This window comes from Lygodium microphyllum, chromosome 30, assembly GCF_053477565.2.
Source record: "Lygodium microphyllum isolate KBCC chromosome 30, Lygodium_microphyllum_v1.1.10, whole genome shotgun sequence".
NCBI classification, from domain to species: domain Eukaryota; kingdom Viridiplantae; phylum Streptophyta; class Polypodiopsida; order Schizaeales; family Lygodiaceae; genus Lygodium; species Lygodium microphyllum.
The window spans coordinates 41408030-41435076 of NC_141164.1; the positions used below are offsets into that span (position 1 = coordinate 41408030).

Genomic DNA, 27047 nt, shown 5'->3' on the forward strand with positions numbered 1-27047 from the left:
CATACACTGTTCGGAGCTGATTTTAGCATGTTGATTGCTACTGCTAGTTTTTCGTGTATTTTTTAGTCTTTCTCTCTTCTCACCTGCGTTTTTCTACCTGTTGCAACCTCTTACTGCTGGTCGCATCCTCCTTCCATTGGCAGCTCACTTCTAGCCCTTCCACTACCCTTCTAGCCCTTGACGCAGACATTGCAGTTCATGGTTCGGGTTGATCTCTTCCTTCTTTAGCAAGGCACACTGGTATCCATGGCTTTTTTACCAATAGATGACCAGACTACTAGGTGCTCCTACTATGGCATCACCGGACACACCACCGATGCTTCCCGACTTCGACCTTTGCTTCCCAGCCCCCTGGAGTATATGCGTCTTCCACCAAGCACTCCTTGTGCCACCTCTCCTTTCTGGGCCACAGAGATCATTTTGTATCGGCTATCCAAGTACTATGCTCAAGGCAATAAGACGCATCCGATGCACACTAAGTCCTTTCGAGCACATGGAGGATCGATTGGCGCTACGGCCTCTTGGAGATCGTCGCAATGCTAGCGGTAGTATTCTCCCACCTATTTTCGGGTACAGTGGCTAGCAAGACCCGCGGTTCTGCAGTTTGCTCCATCGAGAGATAGTGATTGTTTGATACTGTCTCCTCGTCAGTCCGCTCCTTCAAGAGACAGTGGCTGCTCAATTCCTTTCTCTTCTTCAGCTTCCCGGTCCGCTCCATTGAGAAGCAGCGATTGTTGCCACTCATGGCTCAATCTAAGCCTCATCCTTCACCCTTGCCTACTCAGGTTTGAGAGGCCACCTCTAGGAGTTCTGCGCCACCCCAGATACCTTCTTCGACACGATCGCCGGCACTTCCTTCATCCTCAGACATTTTGGAGTCTGTGATCCATGATTTTTTGGATTCTCTATCTACCTCAGAGGGGGATTAGAGACGAATGATCTTTCTTTGCCCTTTGAGGAGGCATGTACATCTACTGCGACTTCAGAGGGGGGCTCCTATTCCTCCAGTTTCAAAGGGGGTCCCCACCCACCGTTCAATCTTTCGCATGCCTTGGCGGAGGCCTTTTACCTTCTTCTTCTACCCTTGGATGGGGTGGCTTCCTTCCAACAGTCATCTCACTTATTAATTCCTAGGATCTCGAGGATCTACCTAGATTGGGGCCTTGGAGGTTCAACCGCGACTTGGTGATGAGACCTTCGGATTTTTTCTTGCATGGATGCACGGAGCTAGTAGCTTCTCTCTCAAGGGTGAGTTTCGGGTTCTCCAGTTCACTCTGTCCACTGTTCTTTACTACAGGTTCCCTTTCAGGTGGAAATCTTGGATCTTAGGGATCCTCTATATATTCTTCCTTCTTTTCTTCTTGCATTGGTCACTTGGTCAGCATGGAGCCAACTCTCGAGATCGAGTATGGGCATATCCTTATGGTTCTCGACAGCACACAAAGTTCGACATTCCTCCTATGCATTGCATATTTTCATCATCTTTGTACTAGGGCACTTGGGCAAGTGAACAATTTTCCCACAAGTGACACTGTCCAAGTGGCACTTGTTGCATGAGCATTCTTGAGTATGTAGCATTCCATCTCCACCTCACTTTTCTCTTCTTTCCCTTTTTGGGCTTGAGAGGGGGGTGTTGAGAAACCCTTCACCCTTCACCCGCAGTTTGCGTTTTTGCGTTTTGCATTTTGCGTTTAGAGTCTGTAGCCCCAAAAAGGGTGCCACCCTAGACTGACAGTGCCTATTTATAGGCCACTCTCTCATTCATTCCTTATGGCTGATTCATTCAGTCCATCACCACTTCTCTCCAGCCTCTTCACTACCCTTACACCCCTTCAAGAGGACATTGCGATTTGTGGTTCGTGGTTCGTGGCTGTCTTCATCATCTTCCTTGTGCTACGGCACCCTTGTTCCCTTGTATCACATTCACTTCGTGACTCAGAACTACATCATTCCAGGCCTTGATCTTCATACATTAGTTTGTTTTGTTGCTGAACACTGTAGGGGAACTGAGTGGAGGTGAATAAAAGTGGGGGTCACATTTAGTTTATCTAGTTTTTAATGTGACACCAACTGGCTTCTGTGATTTCCATGGCTATTTATAGGTTTGACATTAATGCATCCATGTCTGCATAATGGAAACGCCAAAAACAGAATCAACTGGTTTGACCTTCACTTATGATAAGGTAGCCATGATTGCATGGAGAGAAGCACAATTATCGTAAATAATCTGCCTCACAAAAGCTGATAAGCAGATGAGGTCTTTGGGTTTACCCCAAAACTAGGCTGGACTCATTTAGCTGGTAGCTTGCCATCAAATAATCATAGACTAGATCCCAATTAAATACATGGTGCAAAAGAGCTTGTATATAAAACACTAAATTTCTGATGAATCTGACCTCTGGAAGTTGTTGCTTAGAGTTGGAATTTGCTGATTCTGCTGCTGTTGGACTCAATTGACTGGATGGGGGATTGGATTTAACTGTTTGTTGCTGGCTGATTGGCAAGGTGCCGGTCAAATCTGCTGATAGTCCTGATGTACACCATGCAGTTAGTCCATGCATGTCTCAATGTAGCATTCTTTTTGTTAGCTGGTTTAACCTTAACTTTTTGACAAAATATTCTTCTGCTGATCTGATTCTAGTGATGCTATTTGGTTAAGCTGATCAAATCTTTTGTCATTAACGTACAACTGGTCCACTTAGTGTATGCATGTTGTAACTGTATTATGTAGTTTACTGTCTATTTATTATAGCTTGCTTGTGAAGCTTTATGAGCAAGTCGTTATAAGTAGAAACATGGCTACATTTAATAGTATTGGGAACTTTATCTTAGAATTTATGTTTCACTTGCTTACTTATTTCTAATTTTTTTTAACTGTAGTATTTGAATTCTTGTGGCATATATGTGGCTGCATCCTCATTGTGGACTAATGGGCTACTGTATACAGGAATTCACAAGCTATTTTCCCTTTTTGAAACCTTTTCAACGGGATGCTTTATTCAAGCTATATGTACAGGTGACTTTTGCATTTGGAATTTAAGTTTCATGTGGAGGACTGGTTCTAATGTGGCCATTCTATAGCAGATGGTGATGTCTGTGCAAGAGAATCTCGCGGTAAAAATCTTTGGCTGTATTATGGTTTTTCTTGATCCAGTATGCAGGAATACTTTGGGTTTTTGTTTGATTCAGTGTGTTAAGAATATATGCTCTGGATGTTTTGAGGTTCAATAATGTGCTGTTATCCAGTCTTTCTTATTGGAGCTGAGGAGCTTTCTTTGTTCAAGTCAGATTTTTCTATACTGAAACAAGTTGCATTGCGTTTGATTTTGATGCATTGGCTGAAATCCGAGGATGCACTGCTATTTAATGGTACTTTTCAAGTACCTGTGCCACAATAGGGGCAATGCTGTCTTATGTTGTGCTTTCTAATATGATGTATTCACACTGCTTTTGATCTGCTACATTTGCCATGATTTCAAGCAGATCACTACTATGAACTTAGCATTGCCAACATCAATAAGTGCATTCATCTGGCTATCTTGTAATCTTGATTCTTTTCCACCACCTTAAATGTGTCTTATTAAGTATAGAAAGTGACATCCTCAGACAAATAAGATCCAAGTAGGGATACTATTCTGTAAAGCACTCCCTTAAGGGTATAACTGGAGAACCCATCAGATCCCAAGCTTTTCTGAAAGTCTTTTGTTTTGCTTCCACCGGCTTAGGTTAATGCTTTCAGGATGCCAGATGACATTGTTTCATAGCCAAAAATACGGAAATAAAACTCCATATCCAACTTGAAAAATGCTATGAATGTTTTCAAGCAGAAACCCTAATAGAAGTTGTTTTTTTGGTATTTGGATTTGTACAGCATTATCAAAATAATCAACCTTGCATGAATTTTCTCATATTTTCTTTGTTTTAACTCATATCACAATTTAGCAATACCTACCAGTCATTAGCCCTTCATTTGCCACCTGCGTGCTCCATTTCTTATTCACTTCCTGATTCCCTCTCCCCCTTCCATGTTTTTGTGCCATTTGGTTTTCCTCTTGATCAATCCCCTTTACGTTGTACCTTCTGTAGCATGAACTGAATAGTTGATAATCCGATGTTTGTATATACTGTTGAAAATATTGTGTTAATTCCTTTTTTTCACAGCCGGTTCATGTCCGGGTACCCACTTCTTTGGCACATTGACTCAACCAGAGTGGTGTCCCATTAGTCATGTTGGTACTGTCCTAACTTGGGACCTTGCTGCAAATAGAATAGATCAATTATTAGACTTCGGATAAACATTTCTCTTGCCCATAATTTTATGTTTGTACATACTGTTGAAGACATTGTGGTAACTCAATTTTTGTTCACAGCCGGTGTCGGAGGGGTTTTTGTCGAAAGGTCGAATCCACCAGGGATCAGAAATAGAAGGAAGTAGAGATAGGAGATAGAAGAGAAGAAAGAGAATACACAAGTGGTAAACACGACAAAGACAAAGCACAATGAATTGAATCAATATGTATTGAAAGAACCTGGAATCTTTGCACTACTCAAAAGCAATCTCCAGGCATTAGTTCTCCTGAAGCTCCTTCGTAGGACAAAACGTGCATAAAAAATGCAGCTCCTTCTCTCCTGCTCCGAACCCAAATCTGATGGCTCCGTTGGCTCCGAAAGGGGGGTAAAACCGTAGGACACCTGTACACAGATCTCCCAGATCACTCCTCCTTTTTCTTTCTGTTCAATCTGTAGTTTTCAGTCTGTTTATAGCGATTGTGACGCGTGCGATTTCGTCAATCTGTCCTTGTGAAAATCCCCTAATTGGCTGAAAAAACCACTAGCTTTTTGCATGCCATTCTAATTTAGAAGCTTTTTCTAAATTTTTCGGATTTTTACAATAAATAATATAAAAAATAGACTAAAATGATCCAAAAATCTAGTATTTTCGGATAATCCATGCAACTCACACTAGTACTAATGGCTCAGATCACATTGACTCTTTAGATCAATAAAGAAGTCGGATGATGATGCATTCCATACTTTTTCACACTGTGTCCTCATAACATCACGACACCGGTTCATGTCGAGGGTGCCCACTTTTTTGGCACTTTGACCCAATCAGAGTGGTGTCTCGTTAGTCATGTTGGTCTTGTCCTAACTTGGGACTTTGCTGCAAATTGGAATAGATCAATTATTGGACTTCAGATGGAAATTTCTCTTGCCCATAGCTTTGGGAAATCTTTTGCTGACAGCTTTCCTTCAGCTTTTACCACTGCAGTATAGTTCCCAACCGCCATAGACATATGTTTTGCAGCATTCACAATCTGTCGTAATATCTCATTGTTGTACTCCTTTTTTATCTCAGCATAGGGAATTGATGGTTGAGTGGGTTGTGAGCTCCTTGGTATGTGAATTGAAAGTGAGCATGATTGGAAGAAATTGTTTGTTGCCTTCTTCTCCTTCTTCTTGTATTTTGGTATTCTAGCCAAGGCACACCTTTCATCTGCATTTTCCACATTTGAAGAAAGTCAGGAGGATGTTACAATTTGGACCTATGTTTTGTAGACAAAAATAATGATTTGTAGCAGAAGCTTGTGTTTCATCTACTTGTTTTTGCTAGGTAAGAGAAGATTGTATTTCTGTGAGACTATTTTCATCAGCAGAGGAATTAGGAGGCTGCATTTTCTTTAGAAAAGTGAGTACAAGATTGTGTTTTTGAGGTTAGAGTTGTGGGAGGCTGCATTTGTAGTTGTCACAGCTGCATGTGGCTGTGGTTTCTAGGCATGCCAGCAGCAGCCAGCAGAAGACACCATTCCTAGTGTGGCAGCAGTAGAAAGCTGCTTTTCAGGTAAGGTAGCAAAGAGCAGTTTGCTGATATCATAACCAGACAGAGGCTGAATAGGAAAAGATAACAGTGCCGGCCATAGCCACTCTCGCGGATTCCACTCCAACTCATCAAGTGATCCAGAGGCGCCACTCCTTGAGCTTCGTCAGAAAACAAAAGGATCCAACCGCCATGTCTTCCCTTGTAGGCCAATCACCCGGATCCTCCTCCATGAAAGGACAGCTATCCCCTTATCCTGCTGCCCTCTGTCAAGAGCTAGACCCCCCCCCCTGTACGGTGAAGAAAGTCCTAGGTGGAGCGCCGCCCACTCTACTTGCCAACTGTAGGGGGATGCCTGTTGGTGAAAACCTAACGGCCCATACCTCCCTGGGCTCTATCGGCTCTCGTATCAGGGGAGCAAGCCACTCTTGAGGTATTGGTGTATCTATCTCCCTTCTCCTCAACTCCACTCCTCTTTGGTAGCCTGATACTCGTTGCAGCACCTCCTTGTCCACCATCTTGTACACCTCCCACTATGTCCTGATGGTACGAGCCGAGCCAGCCTTCCAACCAGCCCACTGAATGTGGAAACGCTCACTAATTTGTGCCCCTTTCCGATCTTTGACTTGGGGGTTCTAGACCACTAGTTTGACAGTCTATCTCCTCCTGGCAGCGTGGGGGGCTCTGGATTAGGGCCTTATGGAGGCCTTGTCACATACAGAGCAAGCTGCGTAGGAAAGGTGATCTGGGCTGATGTGAAGATCCATCTCAGGGACAGCCTCCACTCACCGCCAAGTCTCGGTCTACAATCCTGAAGACCCTCTTGCAATAGGACCTTCCAGGTCTGCTCTCTTGGTGTGAGGTTGTAACCGGCCTGTTCACTGGAAAGGGCGGTAGTGTACAACCAAAATATATAAATGCTTTCACCCAATTAACAGTCGCCCACTTCACTTGAACTTAAAGACACAGAATCAAGAAGAAAAATAGGAAGCTAGAATGCTCCTGTTGCCACACAGACACCCTGTTGGCCCCTAAGTCAGGCACCCCTTGCGGTATTTCTTTATTTTTAAAGAGAGAAAGTACAATGGGCTGTCTTTCACCTATTCTGGGTGAAATTTGGCAGCATAACAGTACAATTACTGACCTAAAACAAGTTGACCAAGAGGGGAAACTCTGCCCAAGTCTGAAACTTCTGGTTAAAGTGCAGAATTGACCATTTCAGCCTGCTGTAATTACTGGTTCAGACCTGTTTTGAAACCTGTTTTCAGTTCATACTGTTCCCTGTACTGTTCAGCCCGCTGTAATTACTGGTTCAGACCTGTTTTGACACCTGTTTTCAGCTCATATTGTTCCCTGCACTGTTCTGCATCATCTGTGCCAAGTGCCCCTTGATTCTGACATCAATTGGGCTCTGAAATAACCTCTGAACAGTCCAGAAACAGTACTGATTTAGTGCTGTTTCCGACACTTGCTTGATGAGGTTACCACCCTCACCTGTTCTTGCTGAGGGCAACAAACAACTGCTCCTGTTCCTGGAGAAAAGAGGCTCTTGCCTCATGCAAAAACAACATATTCCCACACAACTGTACATGAATCAGCAGAAAGCCCTTGATTCTGAAGCATAACCATACTGTCAGGGAAAGAGAGAGAGAGTAGGGAGCAAGCTCAGCCCTCTGTGCATCATAAACAAGGTAGGCAAGCTCTCAATAGCCCTCCATCTGCAACAATCCATCTTCCCCCTTCACAAATGAGCCCCCAATACCCAAAAAACTGCACGCCAGCCCTCTTTAAAGAGGTAAGTGCACAAATTTGTGCCAAATGGCAGCACCGGAAGGTGTTTCCCGTTTTAGCCTTCCGGTCTAAAATTCTCCATCCTCTGTTCAAAATTTGACCTCGGCACAGACCAGAGGATTAATCCTCGTGCAAAAACGAAGATAATGACGCGAACAGATTTTGAGGTCCAAAAATAGTAGCTTCCTAAATTTTAGGATTTGCTTCCATTGCATCCCACTAGTCTTCTGACCATCTTTGCAGACTATGGCTACATCCAAATCTATAATGTAGCTCAACTGAAAGTGAATTTCCACTGATGACCCCACATGGACTAATCTCTTGAAGATTTGTTCTTCACTTTGAACTAGTCTCTTCCAGGCTAGTTCTTCAACACACTTGTCCATATACACTTTCACAAGTCTCTTCCAGGCTTGTCAATCTACAGTGCCATCAGTCTCTTCCAGACTTATATTGGACCTTAACTGTCCAGTCTTGACTCACTAGACATTCCTGTTCGTTTCACATACTGGCCATGCAACTCAGGCATTTAGATTTCAAGAGGGATCCTTCCAAAAAGAAAAACCAAATAAAATATGTAATAAAGAAATCAACAAAAAGGTACTAGTTGTCACAGTCTTGTGACATACCTCCCTCTCGAAATCGCAAACGTCCTCGTTTGCATAAATGTCATACATGCTTCCAGCTAACCCAGTGAACTTATACTTGGCAGCACATGTACAACACATACATGCTATCAATCAACATTGTGTACTGAACACACTGTTAACACATGTATGTTCTAACTGTGAAACATGGCAGACTATCATCATGTGACTCCACATCACTGTTTCTAGATATAGTGGCCGGTACACCACAATGATATCCCCATAGTGGCAGATTCTCATTTGATGACTCCACATCACCCTGACTAGAGATCTAGTGGCCGGTACATCAAAATGATATCCCCACTGAGTCAATTCACAAAATACATGGTTGATCGAGTAACCATTGTTACAACATGTATTCAATTCAATAGAAGTAAAAACGGTATTCTTGCAAGCAATACTTACTTCTTTAGCACTGAGAAAACCATATGGACACAATAAGTGTTTACCTGTACAAAATCTGTTTCTGTACATAATTTCTTTCTTGAGCAATTGTCACTTTGACAATCTATTTCAGCTTAGAGATACAAGGGGTCAAGGTAGGTTGCAAGTGTCAAGGTAAAGTTCCAACACATTAGGTGACTCTGCAAGTTCACATTCGTCCTTCCACTTAGCATCTATTGCTGGATAGTTCTTGAACTTAACCAAATACCTTCTAACAACCTTGCCTTTCACTTTCCTTTCCTTGTGTGCCAATACCTATTCTGGAACAAGAATTTCATCAAGTTCCTCAACCTCGGGCTGTTCCTCAGCTGGCATATCTTCAGGCACATCACCCACATAGGGTCTAAGAAGACTTACATGGAAAGCATTATGAATCTTCCAATTGTCAGGCAGTTTCAGCCTATAGCTGACATCACTAATCTTCTCTGTTACTTGAAAAGGCCCATAGTATCGCATACTAAGCTTAGTGAAAAGACTTTCCTTGCCTTTCCGCTTCTTTAAGCGTGCCTTTTCAAACCGCAACAATACCCAATCACCAAGTGAAAATATCAATTCACGACGGTGATGATTAGCAGCTTTCTTTTGCTTTGCCTGAGTCCTTTCAAGGGCATGCTTAACTTTGTGATACATTTTACTCATACTGTGCACATACTGATCTGCCTGAAAGATCTTATTCTTTGTATGCAAAATGGGAGAAACCTTTTTACCACCTTCAACAATTTCAAAAGGGGCTTTGCCTGTTGACGAATGCACAGTATTATTGTATGCATACTCGACCAAAGGCAAATACTGCTCCCACTTTGACTTGTGTTCTGACACATAGCACTTAAGCAGATCCAAGACAGTAGAATTTGCCTCTTCTGACTGTCCATCAGTCTGTGGATGAAATGACGATGAGAACTTAAGCGTTGTGTCCATGTTCTCAAATATGCCTCTCCGGAATAGACTTGTCATCCGTGGATCACGGTCACTGACAATAGACTGTGGCATACCATGATACTTGAAGACATTGCACATAAACAAACGTGCCATCTGATCTGGTTTTATCTTCTTTGTGACAGGAATGAAATGAGCCTGTTTGCTAAACCTGCAAAAAATAGTCCATATCCCATCATTTCCTGTCTGTGTCCTTGGAAGATCAAAGATAAAATCCATAGCTATGCTTTCCCATGGTTTATCTGGAATAGGCAATGGCTGTAAAAGCCCTGGTGCCTTTTGCCTGTCAAACTTGACCTTCTGGCAAATCAAACATTGCCGCAAAAAAGCATCCAGGTCTCTTCTCAAAGTAGGCCAATAAAAGAATGCCTCTATTGCTTTGGTTGCTGCATCAATACCACGATGCCCTGCATACGGTGGAGAATCTCTTTGTCATAACTTTCCGTCTCAATGGCATAGTCACACATAGTCTACCATGTATCAACATGAAACCATCCTTGAGAAGATAATGCTCATGATGTTGTCCATTGACAAGCTGATCAAAGATCCTTGCAAAATCTTCATCATCAGCATATGATGGTAAGGAATTGACACAGCTGAAATTTGTGGCTTCCTTGACAAAGCATCAGCCACAACATTCTTTTTGCCTTCCACATGCACAATTTGAAAATGGAACATGGACAAAAAGTTGGCGCAATGCATATGCTTTTCTCACAGCTTAGTCTGAGTTAAGAAATAACGCAATGTTCGATGATCTGTCTGGACAACAAAATCTGCCCCAAGTAGGTAGTGTTTCCAACAAGAAAGCGCATGAATCACAGCCAGCAATTCTTTCTCATAGACCTGCATAGTCTTCTCTGGCCCTCGCAAGATTTTGCTTTCATAAGCCACTACCCGGCCATCTTGCATTAACACTGCACCAATGCTATTGCCACGGGCATCACACTGGACAACAAATGACTTCCTAAGATCTGGCAGAATGATCACTGGACTAGAAGTCATCTTTTCTTTAAGAAGATTAAAAGCTGAAATCTCTTTCTGTGTCCACTGGAAAGAGACTCCTTTCTTCTGTAAAGCATGTAAAGGTAAAGCAATCTCTGCAAAATTGCGAATGAACCTCCTGTAATAAGAACACAAACCCAAGAAGCTTCTAACATCATGGACAGTCTTCAAATCTGGCCATGTTCTAATTGCTTCAACCTTAGCAAGATCCATTTGGACACCATCCTTTGACACTATGTGCCCCAGGAACTGGATTTCTTCCAAGAAGAACTCACTCTTCTTGCCATTGATAAGCAACCTATTACTGTAAAGCTCATCAAAGACTGCTTTCAAGTGTTCTCTATGCTCCTATTCATTCTTGGAAAAGACAATCATGTCATCAAAGAATGTATCAACAAACCGCCTGTATGGACGAAAAATCCTGTCCATCATTCGATTAAACGTAGCAGGAGCATTAGTGAATCCAAATGGCATTACCAAGAACTCATAGAGACCAAACGTGGTCCTAAATGCAGTCTTATGCACATCCTCTTGCTTAATCCTGATCTAATGGTATCCACTCTTCAAATCTATCCTGCTGAAAATTGATGCTCCTTCCAAACGGTCAAGGATGTCGTCAATTCTTGGAATGGGGAACCTGTTCTTGATGGTACTCTTGTTCAATGCTCGATAATCTATGCACATGCGCCAAGAGCCATCCTTCTTCTGCACTAGGAGCACTGGTGAGCAAAAGGGAGATGAACTTGGCTGAATCAGCCCTTTTTCTAAGAGCTCATTCACCTGGCTCAATATCTCTTTCTGTTGGGCTGCACTAACCCTATACGGAGGTCTATTTGGTGGGCTACTGCCTGGCACCTAATCTATTGCATGATCCTCAGACCTATCTGGTGGCAAATGTGATGGTAATGAGTCAGAAAAACAATCACCGAACTGAGACAAGAAAGCAGACCTGTCTCTATCTAACATAGAGAAATTTGACTCATCATTATCAAGACATCACAGCCTTCAAGTGGCATGATATAAAATTCTTTTGCATCAACATAAGATTGTATATGAAGACGTAGCTTTCCAAGAATGGGTGTCACAGACTCTGAGTGGTTGGGACATGCCAACCCTACCTCTGCTGTGTAGCCCATCTCATCTGCTCTGATGCCCAAAGTAGAAGCCAACTCTGGTGAGATAAAGTTTGCCTTAGCTCCAGGATCAAAGAAAATGAGTACATGTTGATCCCTAACTTTACCCCAAGCTCTGCAGAGCTCATTAGCATCCGAGTGTGGCTTGTCTCCCGGGATATCTGGCACTAAACCTGCTGAAGGTTTGGGCTTCTTTCCTTTCCTATCCTCTTTATCATCATCAGCTGATCTCTTATTCTTGTCCGGACAATTAGACGCAATATGACCAGTCTGCTCACAGATAAAGCACTTCCTCTCAGCCATTAAAGCCTTTCTCTCTTCAAGAGACTTGCGCACAAAAGGTTTCTTCTGGTCCTTTGGCTGCTGTCCAAAGAACTTGGCTGGCTTCTTCTTGAACTGCCAAGATTTACCTGCGCTTTGAGAAATCTGAGAAACCAGTTTACCAAATGGCTTCTTTGCTGAAAATTTCTCAGGTTTGTCCTGTTTAATGCTGCCCCCAAAATCACTTGACTGTCCCAACAATAATGCATTTCCTGTGCTGTCATTACCACCTTCCTTGTATGGCTTTGGCTTCTCATGAGCCATCAAAGGATCCGTAGGATATGCTTGCAAGATAGAAACACTAACATGTGGCATGGGAGTTGCCGGACCACTGACTACAGGGCTTGTAGACACAATACTTGCTTGCTGATTTTGATAACCAGCCATACCAAAAGTGCCCTGTGGCATGCCAAAACTGCCCTGAACTCCTTGAAATCCAGGCTGCATGCCTATATTACCATACATGGGGTTTGGCATAAAACCCTGTGTACCCCCAAACACTGTTCCTGGTACATAAATCTGGTTTCCAGGCGCATAACCAGCCATACTCTGAAATATAGATCCACCTCCAAAGTACCCAGGATGTACAGAGGTCGGTGGGAAAACCTGTGGTAAAGCCTGAAAACTGCTTCCCTGTCCATTTAAACCAACATTTGGCTGCTGTAAAGTGGCGAGCTGAACTGGCAATGCCTGTGTAACTAGCGTTTCCGCCACCTGTTCCTAGACAGTCGGAACCAATCTTGGAGTCTCCATTGACTCCGCAAGCTGCCTTGGTGTTTCCACTGAATCTGCAGCATGCTTACCCTTATCCTGGACCTCTATTGGATCCGAAATCTTTGCAGATTGCCCAATTTGCTGTAAAGGAAGGGAGGGTTGCAAAAATGCCAAAAACCTTGGATTCTGCATCACTTGAGTAAACATACTCACAGCAGCAACTAACCGAGTCTTGAAAATGTCTTCATCCATAGAAGAAGCCATAAGAACTTGTGGCTCAACCATAACAGGAGGAGTAACAAACTGTGGAGGTCTAGAAGACTCTCCCACCTCATGAACAACAGGGATCTCCTGTGATGAAGACGCTTCCTCTCTGGTGTCTTCCTTTCTTTCAGCCATAATGCACAATTCTGTGTCTTACACCCAAACAAACCCTGGCTCACTCTTTAGGGAAAAAGTGATTTGATCCCGGCAATGGAACCATGTAACCGGCCTGTCACTGGAAAGGGCGGTAGTGTACAACCAAAATATATAAATGCTTTCACCCAATTAACAGTCGCCCACTTCACCTGAACTTAAAGACACAGAATCAAGAAGAAAAACAGGAAGCTAGAATGCTCCTGTTGCCACACAGGCACCTTGTTGGCCCCTAAGTCAGGCGCCCCTTGCGGTATTTCTTTATTTTTAAAGAGAGAAAGTACAATGGGCTGTCTTTCACCTATTTTGGGTGAAATTTGGCAGCATAACAGTACAATTACTGACCCAAAACAAGTTGACCAAGAGGGGAAACTCTGCCCAAGTCTGAAACTTCTGGTTAGAGTGCAGAATTGACCATTTCAGCCTGCTGTAATTACTGGTTCAGACCTGTTTTGAAACCTGTTTTCAGTTCATACTGTTCCCTATACTGTTCAGCCCATTGTGATTACTGGTTCAGACCTGTTTTGACACCTGTTTTCAGCTCATATTGTTCCCTGCGCTGTTCTGCATCATCTGTGCCAAGTGCCCCTTGATTCTGACATCAATTGGGCTCTGAAATAACCTCTGAACAGTCCAGAAACAGTACTGATTTAGTGCTGTTTCCGACACTTGCTTGGTGAGGTTACCACCCTCACCTGTTCCTGCTGAGGGTAGCAAACAACTGCTCCTGTTTCTAGAGAAAAGAGGCTCTTGCCTCATGCAAAAACAACATATTCCCACACAACTGTACATGAATCAGCAGAAAGCCCTTGATTCTGAAGCATAACCATACTGTCAGGGAGAGAGAGAGAGAGTAGGGAGCAAGCTCAGCCCTCTGTGCATCATAAACAAGGTAGGCAAGCTCTCAATAGCCCTCCATCTGCAACAATCCATCTTCCCCCTTCACAAATGAGCCCCCAATACCCAAAAAACTGCACGCTAGCCCTCTTTAAAGAGGTAAGTGCACAAATTTGTGCCAAATGGCAGCACCGGAAGGTGTTTCCCGTTCTAGCCTTCCGGTCTAAAATTCTCCATCCTCTGTTCAAAATTTGACCTCGGCACAGACCAGAGGATTAATCCTCGTGGAAAAACGAAGATAATGTCGCGAATAGATTTTGAGGTCCAAAAATAGTAGCTTCCTAAATTTCAGGAGTTGCTTCCATTGCATCCCACTAGTCTTCTGACCATCTTTGCAGACTATGGCTACATCCAAATCTGTAATGTAGCTCAACTGAAAGTGAATTTCCGACTGATGACCCCACATGGACTAATCTCTTGAAGATTTGTCCATCTTCACTTTGAACTAGTCTCTTCCAGGCTAGTTCTTCAACACACTTGTCCATATACACTTTCACAAGTCTCTTCCAGGCTTGTCAATCTACAGTGCCATTAGTCTCTTCCAGACTTATACTGGACCTTAACTGTCCAGTCTTGACTCACTAGACATTCCTGTCCGTTTCACATATTGGCCATGCAACTCAGGCATTTGGATTTCAAGAGGGATTCTTCCAAAAAGAAAAACCAAATAAAATATGTAATAAAGAAATCAACAAAAAGGTACTAGTTGTCACAGTCTTGTGACAGAGGCCGCAGACAACTAGCTTTCCCAAAAGGGCCATACTCTGATACTCTGGGTCTACGATTCCAAGCCCTCCCTCTGACCGATGCCGTATGATGGTCGCCCATGCCATCTTAGCCCTGGAATCCCTGGAGCTGTCTGACCTGGACCAAAGGAAATTCGGCACTAGGTGGTGAAGTTGCACTACTATGCAGGATGAGGAGAAACACCAACACGAGGCGATGTACCAGGCCGTCGCTAGGAGAACTTGGTTAACGACCAGGGCCTGGCCTGCTAGTGAGAGGCGTGCTGTGCTCCAATAGGTCAGCTTTGTTCGAATAGAATCGAGGATTGGAAGAAATTGCTGGATGGGAGTGATGTCGAGTCCCACCTGGAACCCTAGGTAACAGACGGTTTGTCTTTTGGTCACCCATCTAAATCCCAGGTGGATACCCCACTCCGTGCTAGAGTCCGGGTTTGTGAGGAAACCAACCGACTTTCGCCATTTGATTTTTGCACTCGCTTGAGAACAAAACACCTCAAGAGCTAGCCTCACTCTCTCCAGCATCAACTCATCCTCCTCTATGTAGAGTGCTGTATCATCTGCATACTTTGAGTCTAGCAACTCAGTCTTCTCTCTCACCGGAAGTCGAAGGCCGCGTAGTCCCCTTATACGTGACCTGAGGAAGTGAGACATTGTCTCTGCAAAGAGTAGGAACAAGGACGGGGCCAGGGGGCAGCCTTGTCGGACCGATCTCTCCAGCCGAAACTCCTCCCCTCACCTACCCCCATGAGAATCGTGCTGGTGGCCGATCTTTAAAGTGTGGAGACCTCGTGAATCCAAGCCTGGGGGAAATCCAACCTCACCATGGTACCCTCTAGGAAATCCCAGTCCACCGTGTCATAAGCTTTCTCGAAATCCAATAGTAGTATGGCCAGTCTCTACCCACTATGCTGAGCCCTCTTTGTCGCCTCAAAGAAGGTGAATACATTGTCTAGGATGCTCCTATCCTAGACAAAGCCTACCTGTGTGTCATGAATGATGTCTGGAAGCACGGGGCGTAGTCGCCTATTAATCATCTTTGCCAGTCTCTTATAGGTCACTGACAATGAGGTGATTGCTCTCCACTGGGAAAGCTCCAACCGGTCTCCCCCTTTGGGGAGAAGACTGATAAGGCTTGCCAAAAGACTCCTTGGCATCTGTCCTGAGGTGAAAATCTCTTGGAAGGCCATCAGTAAGGGGTCCTTCATCACCTCCCAGTACGTAGTGAAGAAGGCCTTAGAGAGGCTATTCTCTCTTGAGCATTTTTGCCCGTTCTGTATGTGGAAAGCATCTAGTTCTTCTTTGTGAAGGGGGCTAGGAGGAAGCGTCCCATCTCCTCTATGACGAGGGATGGGATGTGATCCCAAACTTGCTGTTTGCAATGTTGTCCTCTGGCTGAGACAGTCTCCTACTGGAAAAGGCATATGTAATAGTCGGTGGCAATTTCCATCACCTCGTCTGGGCTAGAGTGAATCCTCCCATACTGATTCCGAAGGTTGCGTATCTGCTCTCCTAAGGTGCAGGGCTGGTGTCCTCGAAAGAACTCCTTGTATATCGTGTCCCCCTTCCGTGTCCAGAAGGCTGCTGAGGTACGGAATGACAACTTTGAGCGCCTATCCTGTAGGCTGGCGATGGTTGCTCGTGCTCGCACCTCTTGTGCATGGAGGATGGGATCCCCTGGTGTCTCCTATAGTAATCTCTGCGTAGCTGCTAGGTCCCGCTGGAGTGCTCTCTCCTCCCAGCACTGCTACTTGGCTTGTAGGGCTGTCTCCTTGCAGATACTGCTCGACGCGGCTAGGACCTCTACAACCTCCTCTGCGATTTGGTCCCTCCTGCTCCACTCCCTCGTCCAAATCTGCTCAATCTACCTCTTCACCTCCTCTCTCCTGTAGATCGAGTCAGGGATCCGCGACAGGATCGTGTATCTAGGGAAGATACTGGGGAATCAAGTGTCAGGAGGACCGAGCAGTGATCAGACTGAGTGGTGCTAGTCTACTGCCCTATCTGACCTCCGCGAGAGCATCTCCACACTCCCACATAGAACCTATCCAACCGCTCTAGCAGGACTCCTTGTAGCCGCTTGTATCCCCACGAGAAGTTCAACGACCTTTCCCTCCTGTGGAACGCTGGGTCTCTCCAAGCATCGCAAGCTCCTACTGCCAGTAGGAAGACCTCCCATACCTCTTGCTCCTCCCTAGCCATGCCTTGGTAGTTTCTACCTCTACCTTGCTGGTCCTCTAAGGCCTCTAGGTTGTTGGAGTCTCCTTCAACAATCCAGGAGTCCACCTCTGGGAGTCCTGCTGCAATCTCCACCTAGAACTTGCTGCATGCGCTGACCTCAGTGGGAGCATAGATATTGAGGACTCCGATGCATGAGTCCCCAATATCCAACCTGACCCATAGAATCCTCCCTGCCACAATTGCCCCATGATCGCGTACGCAGGCGGTAAGGCTCAGGCCAATAGAGATGCATACGCCTCCACTCCTGCCGTGGGCACCAATGGCGTATTCCCAGTAGGTTTATGACCTGCCTGGGAGAACCTTCCCTACCTGACGGGCCTGGGTAAGGGTGAGCTTGTGCTCCTGCAGAAGCAGGATGCCTATCTGTCTCGCAAGGGCCGGTTGCAACTCCTGCCGAACAATCAACTTCCTCGAACCACGTGCTTCATTGTAGTGGAGACTATTCACATTCCAGGATGCCAGGTGCAAGCTCATGGAGAAACCTGTGATTGACCAAACAGGCATCTGTTCGGTGTGGAAGCTGCTGATGAGAATGAAGAACTATGGGGCATATAAGTATGCCTTGCTGCAGGCTTGGACGGCGAACTCCAGTCCCCCATGGTGGCCCTCGGGCGGCTATGGGGGTGATAGATGCTCCAGGTGGTACTACCAATGCATCTATCAGCCATGCTAAGAGTCGTGACTTTGTACACTGGTAGAAATGGGCCGCGTGTACCAGGGGCCACTCGATCACGTCCATCGGAGCTCTCCACTGCAGAGGGGCACGAAAGATAATGCTCAAGTGTGGGACCTTGGCACCAGTCCACCAGTTAATGTCCATCATGCAACCTGGCCACTGCTGTGCAAACAGCGCTAGTCCTTCATCTCCCATCCATTGGGAGATGTGGTCCGCCACACATGACTCTTCACCTCCTCCTCTATCTGTGTCATCGTCCAATCCCTTGAGTGAGAGGACCGAAGGAAAAAGGCGTAGTTCCGTCCGGTAGTGCTAGTAGATGGACCTTGCCCCTCCTTGACTTACACACCACGAAGATCCCCACCTCTAGAGGTAGTGGGAACTCTCCACGCTCCGCAACTCTTAGGTAATACCATGGGCCATTGCCGAAGAACTCCTGTGGTAGTAGCTGCGCTTGTCTTGGGAAAGTATGACGAGCGTTAGGGGCAGATGAGCTGGTGGCTGTGTGGGGGGGGGGGGCAGGACTGTTGGTGCAAGGAGGATGTAGGCGTGTGTGGCTCATCACCTCTTGTGGGAGGGGGAGTGGGCGTGGGGAGGATCACCTGTACCGGGTGTAGATTAGGGGGGGTGCTTATGAAACCGGTCTATGACTCACATAAAGCGGTAGTTTCTTCAATTAACACTTGGTCTATATACACACACACATAAGCAGAGACCTCACTCCCTCGCTCAACATCAAATTGGCCCCAAAGACCGGCGCCCCTCTCGGTATTTCTTTATCAATTAAAAGATGGAAAATTACAAAAATGATAATGTTCCAAAATACCTAGCCTGTGAACAGTTGGTTTTCATCTCTTCTAAGTAAATCTGAGCTACATAAGAATGCAGTACAGCATGTCCAGATTAATATCCCTTTTAGGAAAGCATTTTCTATGACCAAAACTCAATGATTCTTGTGCAGAATTGCAGTTTGCAGATCTCTGAATTCACTGTTCTTACTGTCCAACATGTCTTGAGTTTACTGTTCTTACTATTCAGCATGTGACCAAAACTCTGAATCGTGTGCAGAATTACAATCTGCAGATCTCTGAATTCACTGTTTTGTTCTTACTGTCCAGCATGTCCTGCATTTTCTGTGACCAATACTCAATGATTCATGTGCAAAATTTCAGAGAAAACACAGAATTGTACCTTTGATGGAATCAGCCCATCATGCGAAGCATTTTCTCTGAGAATAGAGAGAGAGTTGATAAGAGGGAGCAATCTCTACCTCCCTACTTGAGTCAGAGATGTAGAAGTACTCTCCATGGCTGATTTTCTTGCAGCAATCTTCCCTCAGCTCCTCAAAACTTTATTCTCCCATTTGCCCCTTATGCCTATTACGTTTTTTTAAATTCTCTCTCTCTCTCTCTCTCTCTCTCTCTCTCTCTTTTTTCGGAATTTGTGCCACATGGCATACATGTAACAATTTTTCCGTTTAAACCTTCTGGTCTAAAATTCTCCATGATCGGTGCAAAATCTGACCTCAGCACAGACCAGAGAATTAATCATTGTGCAAAAACGAAGATAATGACGTGAACAGATTCTAGGGTCCAAAAATAGTAACTCCCTAAATTTTAGGGATGGTGACCCGTGCATGCCTCAAGTTGTTCTGAGCAACTTTTATCATTGTGACCACATCAAAAAGTGTAATGTGGCTTAGTTACGGTGACTTTTATTCCGTGAGCATTCTCACATGTGCATCTTCTGTCTTGGCTATAGGCTCATTGTCCTGCACCATCTCTAGTGGTTAAGCACACAGTCCCAAACCATTGGCATTCTATTCTTCAGTGTCCATTCAATATGGGACCAGTCTTAAGGCTCAGACAAACCATTAGTCCAATTTGTCCCAATGGCTGTCTCTTCTGGCCATGCAAAGATCCCGGCTTATTCCAAGAGAACTCTAGGGGTAAGAAGCAATAACAACAAAAGAAAAGAAAAATAAAATATTTATATAAGTAAATAAGAAAAGCAACTGTAAAAAGTATCACCACTTGGTGACATACCCCCCTCTTGAAAGAAGCAAGCGACCTCGATTACATGCCACACATGCTAACGGATGACATAGGGTGATAACAAGATTCTCCATGTTATTAGTGCCATTGCATGTATCACTTGCTAACAGATGACATGGGGCGATGGTAGGAGTTTCCCCACTATCGTTTGTGTCATTGCAAGTTCAAGTCTTACATAGGTGGAGGATTACATCCTGTATCCAACTATGATTACTAGGAGCCTTTCTAATATACATGTTTCCGGATGCAACATAGGGCGATAGCATGTATGCACGAACTATTAGTGTCACAACATGCATATTCATTCAACTGAAGTGTAACAAATACAACTTCAAAGCATTGAGATTTCATTCAATGATACACATGTTAATCCTAAATGTAAACCATACATTGTGCATTATTCAATGAGATGCAGTATTCAACTGTACAATAGAGAATGTACATTGCTTCAAAAAACATTCTAAGTCACTGTAGATTCCAGTAAGAAAGCTTCTTGGTAAAGTTGCAATAACTGAGGCGAATGTGCAAATTCAGCCTCTTACATCCATTTGGCATCCATTGGTGAATAAGTCTTGAACTTCACCAAAAATCTTCTTATAACTCTATCTTTCACTTTCCTATCCTTATGTGCTAGGATCTGCTCAGGAACTAGAATCTCATCTAATTCCTCTACTTCAGGCTGTTCCTCTTGAACCATATCTTCTGGCACTTTATCAATAAAAGGCCCCAATAGGCTCACATGGAATGCATTATGAATTTTCCAATTCTCTGGCAAATTTAGCTTATATGCTACGCCATTGATCTTCTTTGAAACTTGAAAAGGGCCATAGTAACGCATACTCAGCTTTGGAAACAAACGTTCCTTGCCCTTCTGTTTTCTCAAACGTGCCTTTTCAAAACGCAATAAGACCCAATCATCCTTTTTGAACAAGAGCTCCTGACGATGACTATTAGTAGCTCTTTTCTGTTTAGCTTGACTTTTCTAGGGCAGACTTGACCTTTTTATATGCTTCTTCCTAATCTTTTACATAGCGATCTGCTTCAAAGATGTTATCTTTTGTCTGTAAAATGGGAGGCAATTTCTTTCCACCTTCCACAATCTCAAAAGGTGCTTTGCCAGTAGATGAGTGTACTATATTATTGTATGCATACTCAACCAATGGCAAGTAGTGTTCCCAAGAAGTCTTATGATCTGAAACATAACACTTCAGTAGATCTAAAACAGTCGAATTTGCTTCTTCAGACTGTCCATCAGTTTGTGGATGGAAAAAAGATGAAAATTTCAGCGTAGTGCCCATGTTTTCAAACAATGCTTTCCAAAACAAGCTAGTCATTCTAGGGTCTCTATCACTCACAATTGACTGTGGCATTCCATGGTACTTGAAGATATTTTGCATAAATATCTTTACCATGTGTTTTGACTTAATCTTTTTCCTTACAAGAATGAAATGTGTCTGTTTGTTGAATCTGCAAATGATAGTCCAGATTCCATCATTCCTTGAAGAAGTTCTTGGAAGATCAAAAATGAAATCCATGGCAATACTTTTCCATGGCCTTTTTGAAATAGGCAGTGGTTGCAATAACCCTGGTGCCTTGTGTCTATCAAATTTGACCTTTTGGCATCCAAGGCAAGATCTGGCATATGCATCAACATTAGATCTCAAGGTTGGCCAATAGAAGAAAGTCTCTACCGCTTTGACTGTAGCATTAATACCACGATGTCCTTCATACAGTGGAGCTTGAATTTCCAATAAAACTTTTGGCCTTAACTGTTTTGTAATGCATAGTCTTCCATGCATCATGATAAAGCCTTTTTTGAACACATAATGATCATGATGTTGGCCATTGATCAACTGTTCATAGATTTCAGAGAAATCTTCGTCATTAGCATACTGCTCTTTCATATCATCCAATTCATGGTGATAAGGAATTGAAACAGCTGACACCTGTGGTTTGCGAGATAAAGCATCTGCAACTACATTCTTATTGCCTTCTTGCCTTCCACATGCACTATCTGAAAATGAAACATAGATAGGAAATTTGCCCAACGCATGTATTTCTCTGACAATTTAGCCTGTGTGAGAAAGTATCTAAGTGTTTGATGATCCGTTTGCACTACAAAATCAGCACCAAGCACATAGTGCTTCCAACTAGAGAGTGCATGGATCACAACCAATAATTCTTTCTCATAAATTTAGTAAGTCCTTTCAATGATAGAAAGTACTCTGCTCTCGTATGCCACAACTCGGCCATTGTGCATTAATACATCACCAATGCTGTTTCCACATGCATCACACTGCACTACAAATGGCTTAGACAGATCTGGCAAAATAAGTACTGGATCTGTAGTCATTTTTCCCTTCAAACATCTAAATTCTGATTTCTCTTTGTCAGTCCATTGCCATTTGACATCCTTCTTTTCAAGCGTATGCAAAGGAGAAGCAATCTCTGCAAAGTGTCTTACAAATCTTCTGTAGTAAGAGCATAAGCCAAGAAAACTGCGGACATCATGAACGGTTTTTAAGTCTGGCTAAGAGACAATTGCTTCTATCTTTGCAGGATCCATCTTCACACCATCTTTAGAAACTATGTGCCCAAGGAAGTGAATTTCTTTCAAAAAGAAATCACTATTCTTACCATTAATGAGCAATCTGTTATGCTTAATCTCATTAAAGACTACAACTAGGTGTTTTCTAGGCTTCTCTTCATTCTTTGAAAAGATAATCATATCATCAAAGAATGTGCCAACGAAACTTCGATAAGGGCGGAAAATTCTATCCAACATCCTATTAAACGTAGCAGGAGCATTGGTCAATCCAAACGGCATGACTAAAAATTCATAGAGACCAAATGTCGTTCTAAAAGCAGTCTTATGGATATCCTCTGGCTTGATTGTGATTTGATGGTACCCACTTTTCAAATCTATCCTGCTAAACATTCCTGCTCCTTGTAGTCGATCAAGAATGTCATCTATCCTCGGAATTGGAAACCTATTATTGATCGTGTTATTATTCAAGACTCTGTAGTCAATACACATTCGCTAAGAGCCGTTCTTTTTTTGAACTAATAACATAGGTGAACAAAACGGAAAACTACTGGGTTGAATTAGTCCCTTCTCTAAAAGCTCATTAACGTGTGTCATAATCTCTTTCTGCTGTGCCGCACTCACCTTGTACGGTGGCCTATTGGGCGGACTAGTCCCTGGAATAAGATCTATGGTATGATCTTTAGGCCTCTCAGGGGGTAACTCTCCTGGTAATGAATTTGAGAAAGAGTCACTAAATTTATCCAAGAAAGCCCTTCTACTTTCATCTAGTACAGACACATTACTGTCAACTTCATTAACTTGCTTCGCAAAAACCAAGTACGTAGAAATATGATTTTTAATTACAGATGTAATTGCAAAAGCAGAAACAATTGGGACTTAAGCTTCACATCTAACATATGAGTCTTGCCCCTATGTACAAGAGTAATCATTCTATTGTAAGTATCCAAGATAGCGTGCTTCCTGTGGCACCATGGGATACCCAACAGAACATCACAACCCTCTAAAGGCATAATATGGAACTCCTCTATGTCCACATAGCTCTGAATATGCATACGAAGTTTGCCAAGAATGGGGGTGACAGGTTCAATATGTCCTGGGCATGCCAAATCGTCTTGTCCAACTGGTCCTCTATGTCCACATAGCTCTGAATATGCATACGAAGTTTGCCAAGAATGGGGGTGACAGGTTCAGTATGTCCTGGGCATGCCAAATCGGCTTGTCCAACTGGTCCCATTTCCTCGGGACATATGTCCAGCTTAGTTGCCAATGCCGGTGAGATAAAGTTTGCACGAGCTCCAGGATCAAAGAAAATAAGCAATGTGGAATCTCTGATCTTTTCCCAAGCTCTGCACAATTCTGTAGCATCATCAGCTGATTGATCTCCCACTATATCAGGCATTAAGGGCTTGTATTTACTTGGCGCATCTTTATCCTCCGTATCTTTAGAAGATTGCTGTGGGCACTTAGAAGCAATATGGCCTTTCTGTTCACAAATAAAGTATTTACGAGCCATCATTAAAGCCTTTCTTTCTTCAAATGATTTGCCAAAAAGTGGCCTCTTCTGTCCTTCACCCTGTTTCAAAGAAGTCTGAGGTTGCTGCTGAAATCTTTTCTTCCAAAAAGACTTCTTTGTAAAGCTGGTCTTTTTTGGAAATTGCTTCTTCTTCTTGCCAGGATCCTGCTTAAATTGAGAATCCTTCTTTTTAGTGTCTTTAAAGCTGTCAGCTTTTCCTTTCAACAATGCATTTGCCACACTAGCATTTTCAATTAACTGTACCATATTTGTAACTCTAGTCTTCGTACAATCATCTCTGATGGCTTCGGGCAAGCTGCAACAATACTTTTCAATTTGTTCTAACAGGGGCACTGTCCTGTAAGAACTCACGGGCAAAGGTGCTTCCCAAAATTTCTTATTGTACTCTTCTAAATCCGTACAATTTGCCGCGTCCAATTTATGCCATGTAGTCATGACATCTACTTCAAACGTGTTAGTTAACCATGAGGCTACAAACAACTGTTTAAAATGGATCCAAGTGGTAGGTGCAGATCCTTGCATCAACAATATGTTCCACCACTGCAAAGCATTACCTTTCAAAAAAGTTGCAGCCTTTTGCACCTTAGAAGTCTCAGTAAAATTCCCTCCTATGTAAGCTACATCAAACTGCTGTATAAATGTCAAAGCTTTCAGCTTATCTTGCATACCACCGAAGGTTTCAAACTTTACTGCATGACCACCCTCTTTATAGTCTTTAGGCTTTGCACTTTTTGGTGTCAGGTTGTCATAGATAGGTGGCTGTAAAAAGGGGAGTCCCTTACGCGCATTATCAGCATTCATTTCACTTGTCTTAGCTGCCATATGTCCACTAGGCTGAAAAAAATCGGCTGCATTTTGTACTCCAGGCATCAAATAAGGACTCTGTAGAGTTTGATAATCGGACTGTAGACCAATATTAGCATAAAGTGGGTTCACTACCTCAATAAGTATCATTCCTGGTGGCACTCTAGGCAAGTATCCTTGATAACCCATGGGTAATCCAGTCATTGCTTGAAAAATTGACCCACCACCAAAGTAACCAAGGTAGGTAGCAAACTTAGGAGGAATAGTCTGTTGTGCCACTTGTGCATTACTGCCTTGACCATTCACTCCTTGGTCCTATGCTCGTGCTTCTTGTTGCACTGGACTTGTCTCCATGTTTGGTGTCTTTTCCACATGCTCACGCACATTAGAAGTTTGCCTTTTTGAGCGCTCCATGGTATGATGTGATGACTTAGCCTGAGAATCCTCATTATGTGACTTCAAAAATTTTTGCATTCGAGGATTCTTTACAAGCTGTTCGAAAGAGTCAACCATACTGAGGAGCTGTGCCATAAACAAGTCCTCTTTTTCTTGCTCCTCATCCTGTGGTTCAATGTCGGTTCTAGAAGGTGTTGACACCTGTGGACCAATAGTCTCTCTTCGGTGTCTACGAGTAGAAGAACTCTCTTCTTCATGAGGGAGTTTTCCTTTGCCTTTATCCATGTCTGCCATCTCTCTAGTTCTGTAATCTCTGTAAAACCTATGTATGGCCTTTTCGCCCAAAACTGTCCGAGCTTAAATTCTTACAGAAAAGAATTCAAATCCTCGGGATGGAACCATGAAACCGGCCTATGACTCACATAAAGTGGTCGTTCCTTCAATTAACACCTAGTCTTTACACACACACACACACACAAGCAGAGACCTCACTCTCTCGCTCAACACCAGATTGGCCCCGAAGACTGGCGCCCCTCTCGGTATTTCTTTATCAATTAAAAGATGGAAAATTACAAAAATGATAATGTTCCAAAATACATAGCCTGTGAACAATTGGCTTTCATCTCTTCTGAGTAAATCCCAGCTGCATAAGAACAGTACAATATGTACAGATCAATATCCCTTTTAGGAAAGCATTTTTTGTGATCAAAACTCAATGATTCCTGTGTAGAATTGCAGTTTGCAGATCTCTGAATTCACTGTTCTTACTGTCCAGCATGTCTAGAGTTCGCTGTTTTTACTGTCCAGCATGTGCAGAATTCACTGTTCTTACTGTTCAGCATGTGACCAAAACTCAATGATTCGTGTGCAGAATTACAATTTGCAGATCTCTGAATTCACTGATCTTACTGTCCAGCATGTCCTGCATTTTCTGTGACCAATACTCAATGATTCATGTGTAGAATTTCAGTCAAATGTATTCAATTGTGAGACATCGGGATGGATAGCAACCCACATATCCATTGTCTCTTCATTTTAAGTGGATGGTTGATTTGGTTATAATGCCTACAGGTCTTTGGCAAATGAGGTATCTTGTGCTTGCTTGTGAAGACTTGACTAATCAAGTGGAAGGGAGAGCTCTACGTACTAAGGCGACAAATGCCGTATGTACTTTTCTCTTAGAAGAGATCTTTTGTCGATATGGCTGTGGGGGAAAAATTACAGCAGATAGGGGTGAGTTGGATGCAGATGAAGCTCATGATTTCTTTGCACGGTTGGGGATAAAGCTTGCTTTAACTTCAGCCTATAACCCTGAAGGAAATGGAAAAATTGAAAGAGGTCATCCACCTATTGTGAAGGCATTGGCAAAAGCATGTGGAAAGAAGATAAAAGAGTGGTCACGATTGCTCCCTTATGCTTTGTGGGCTGACAGAACAACTCATAGTGCTGTTACAGGATATATGCCTGCAGAATTGATATATGGTCAAAAACCTATCATGCCGATAGAAGAGATGACAGTCACATGGAGTGTGTTACCTTGGGAGGAGGAGTTGAATCGAGAGGAGTTGTTGGCCTTACGCATTAGACAGTTGGAAAGAAAGTCAGAAGACTTAGAGGCAACAAGGATACAGAACAAGAAACGGTTTGACCTACATAGACTGAGACCAAGAACCATACAAGATGGGGATTGGGTATTTGTTTATGATAGCAGTTTAGATAACCAGCATAGTGCCATGCGTAAAGTTTACAAAAGATGGTTTGGACCCTATGTGGTAAGACAGGTGTTTGATAATGCTACTTACGCATTAAATAAGCTGGATGGGACAGCCATAAAACTTCCGGTAGCAGGGAAAAGAATCAAATTATTCAAAAGGCGGGAATCTACTGCCTATGAGTTGTCGGAATTGGAAGAAAATAGTGGCCATGATACA

General features: G+C 43.4%; 1 protein-coding gene across 3 annotated transcripts in view; it reads left to right on the forward strand.

Moving 5' to 3' along the window:
* Positions 1-27047, forward strand: part of EMB3006 (embryo defective 3006) — a 56388-nt gene that overhangs the window by 8689 nt on the left and 20652 nt on the right. For 2 of the 3 annotated variants that reach the window (XM_087672672.1, XM_087672674.1), the window contains exons 2-3: positions 2948-3016; positions 3085-3114. In XM_087672672.1, coding sequence (XP_087528798.1) covers positions 2948-3016; positions 3085-3114 — 99 coding nt within the window. The remainder of the gene's footprint in view (positions 1-2947; positions 3017-3084; positions 3115-27047) is intronic. The other variant, XM_087672673.1, reaches the window with a different exon arrangement.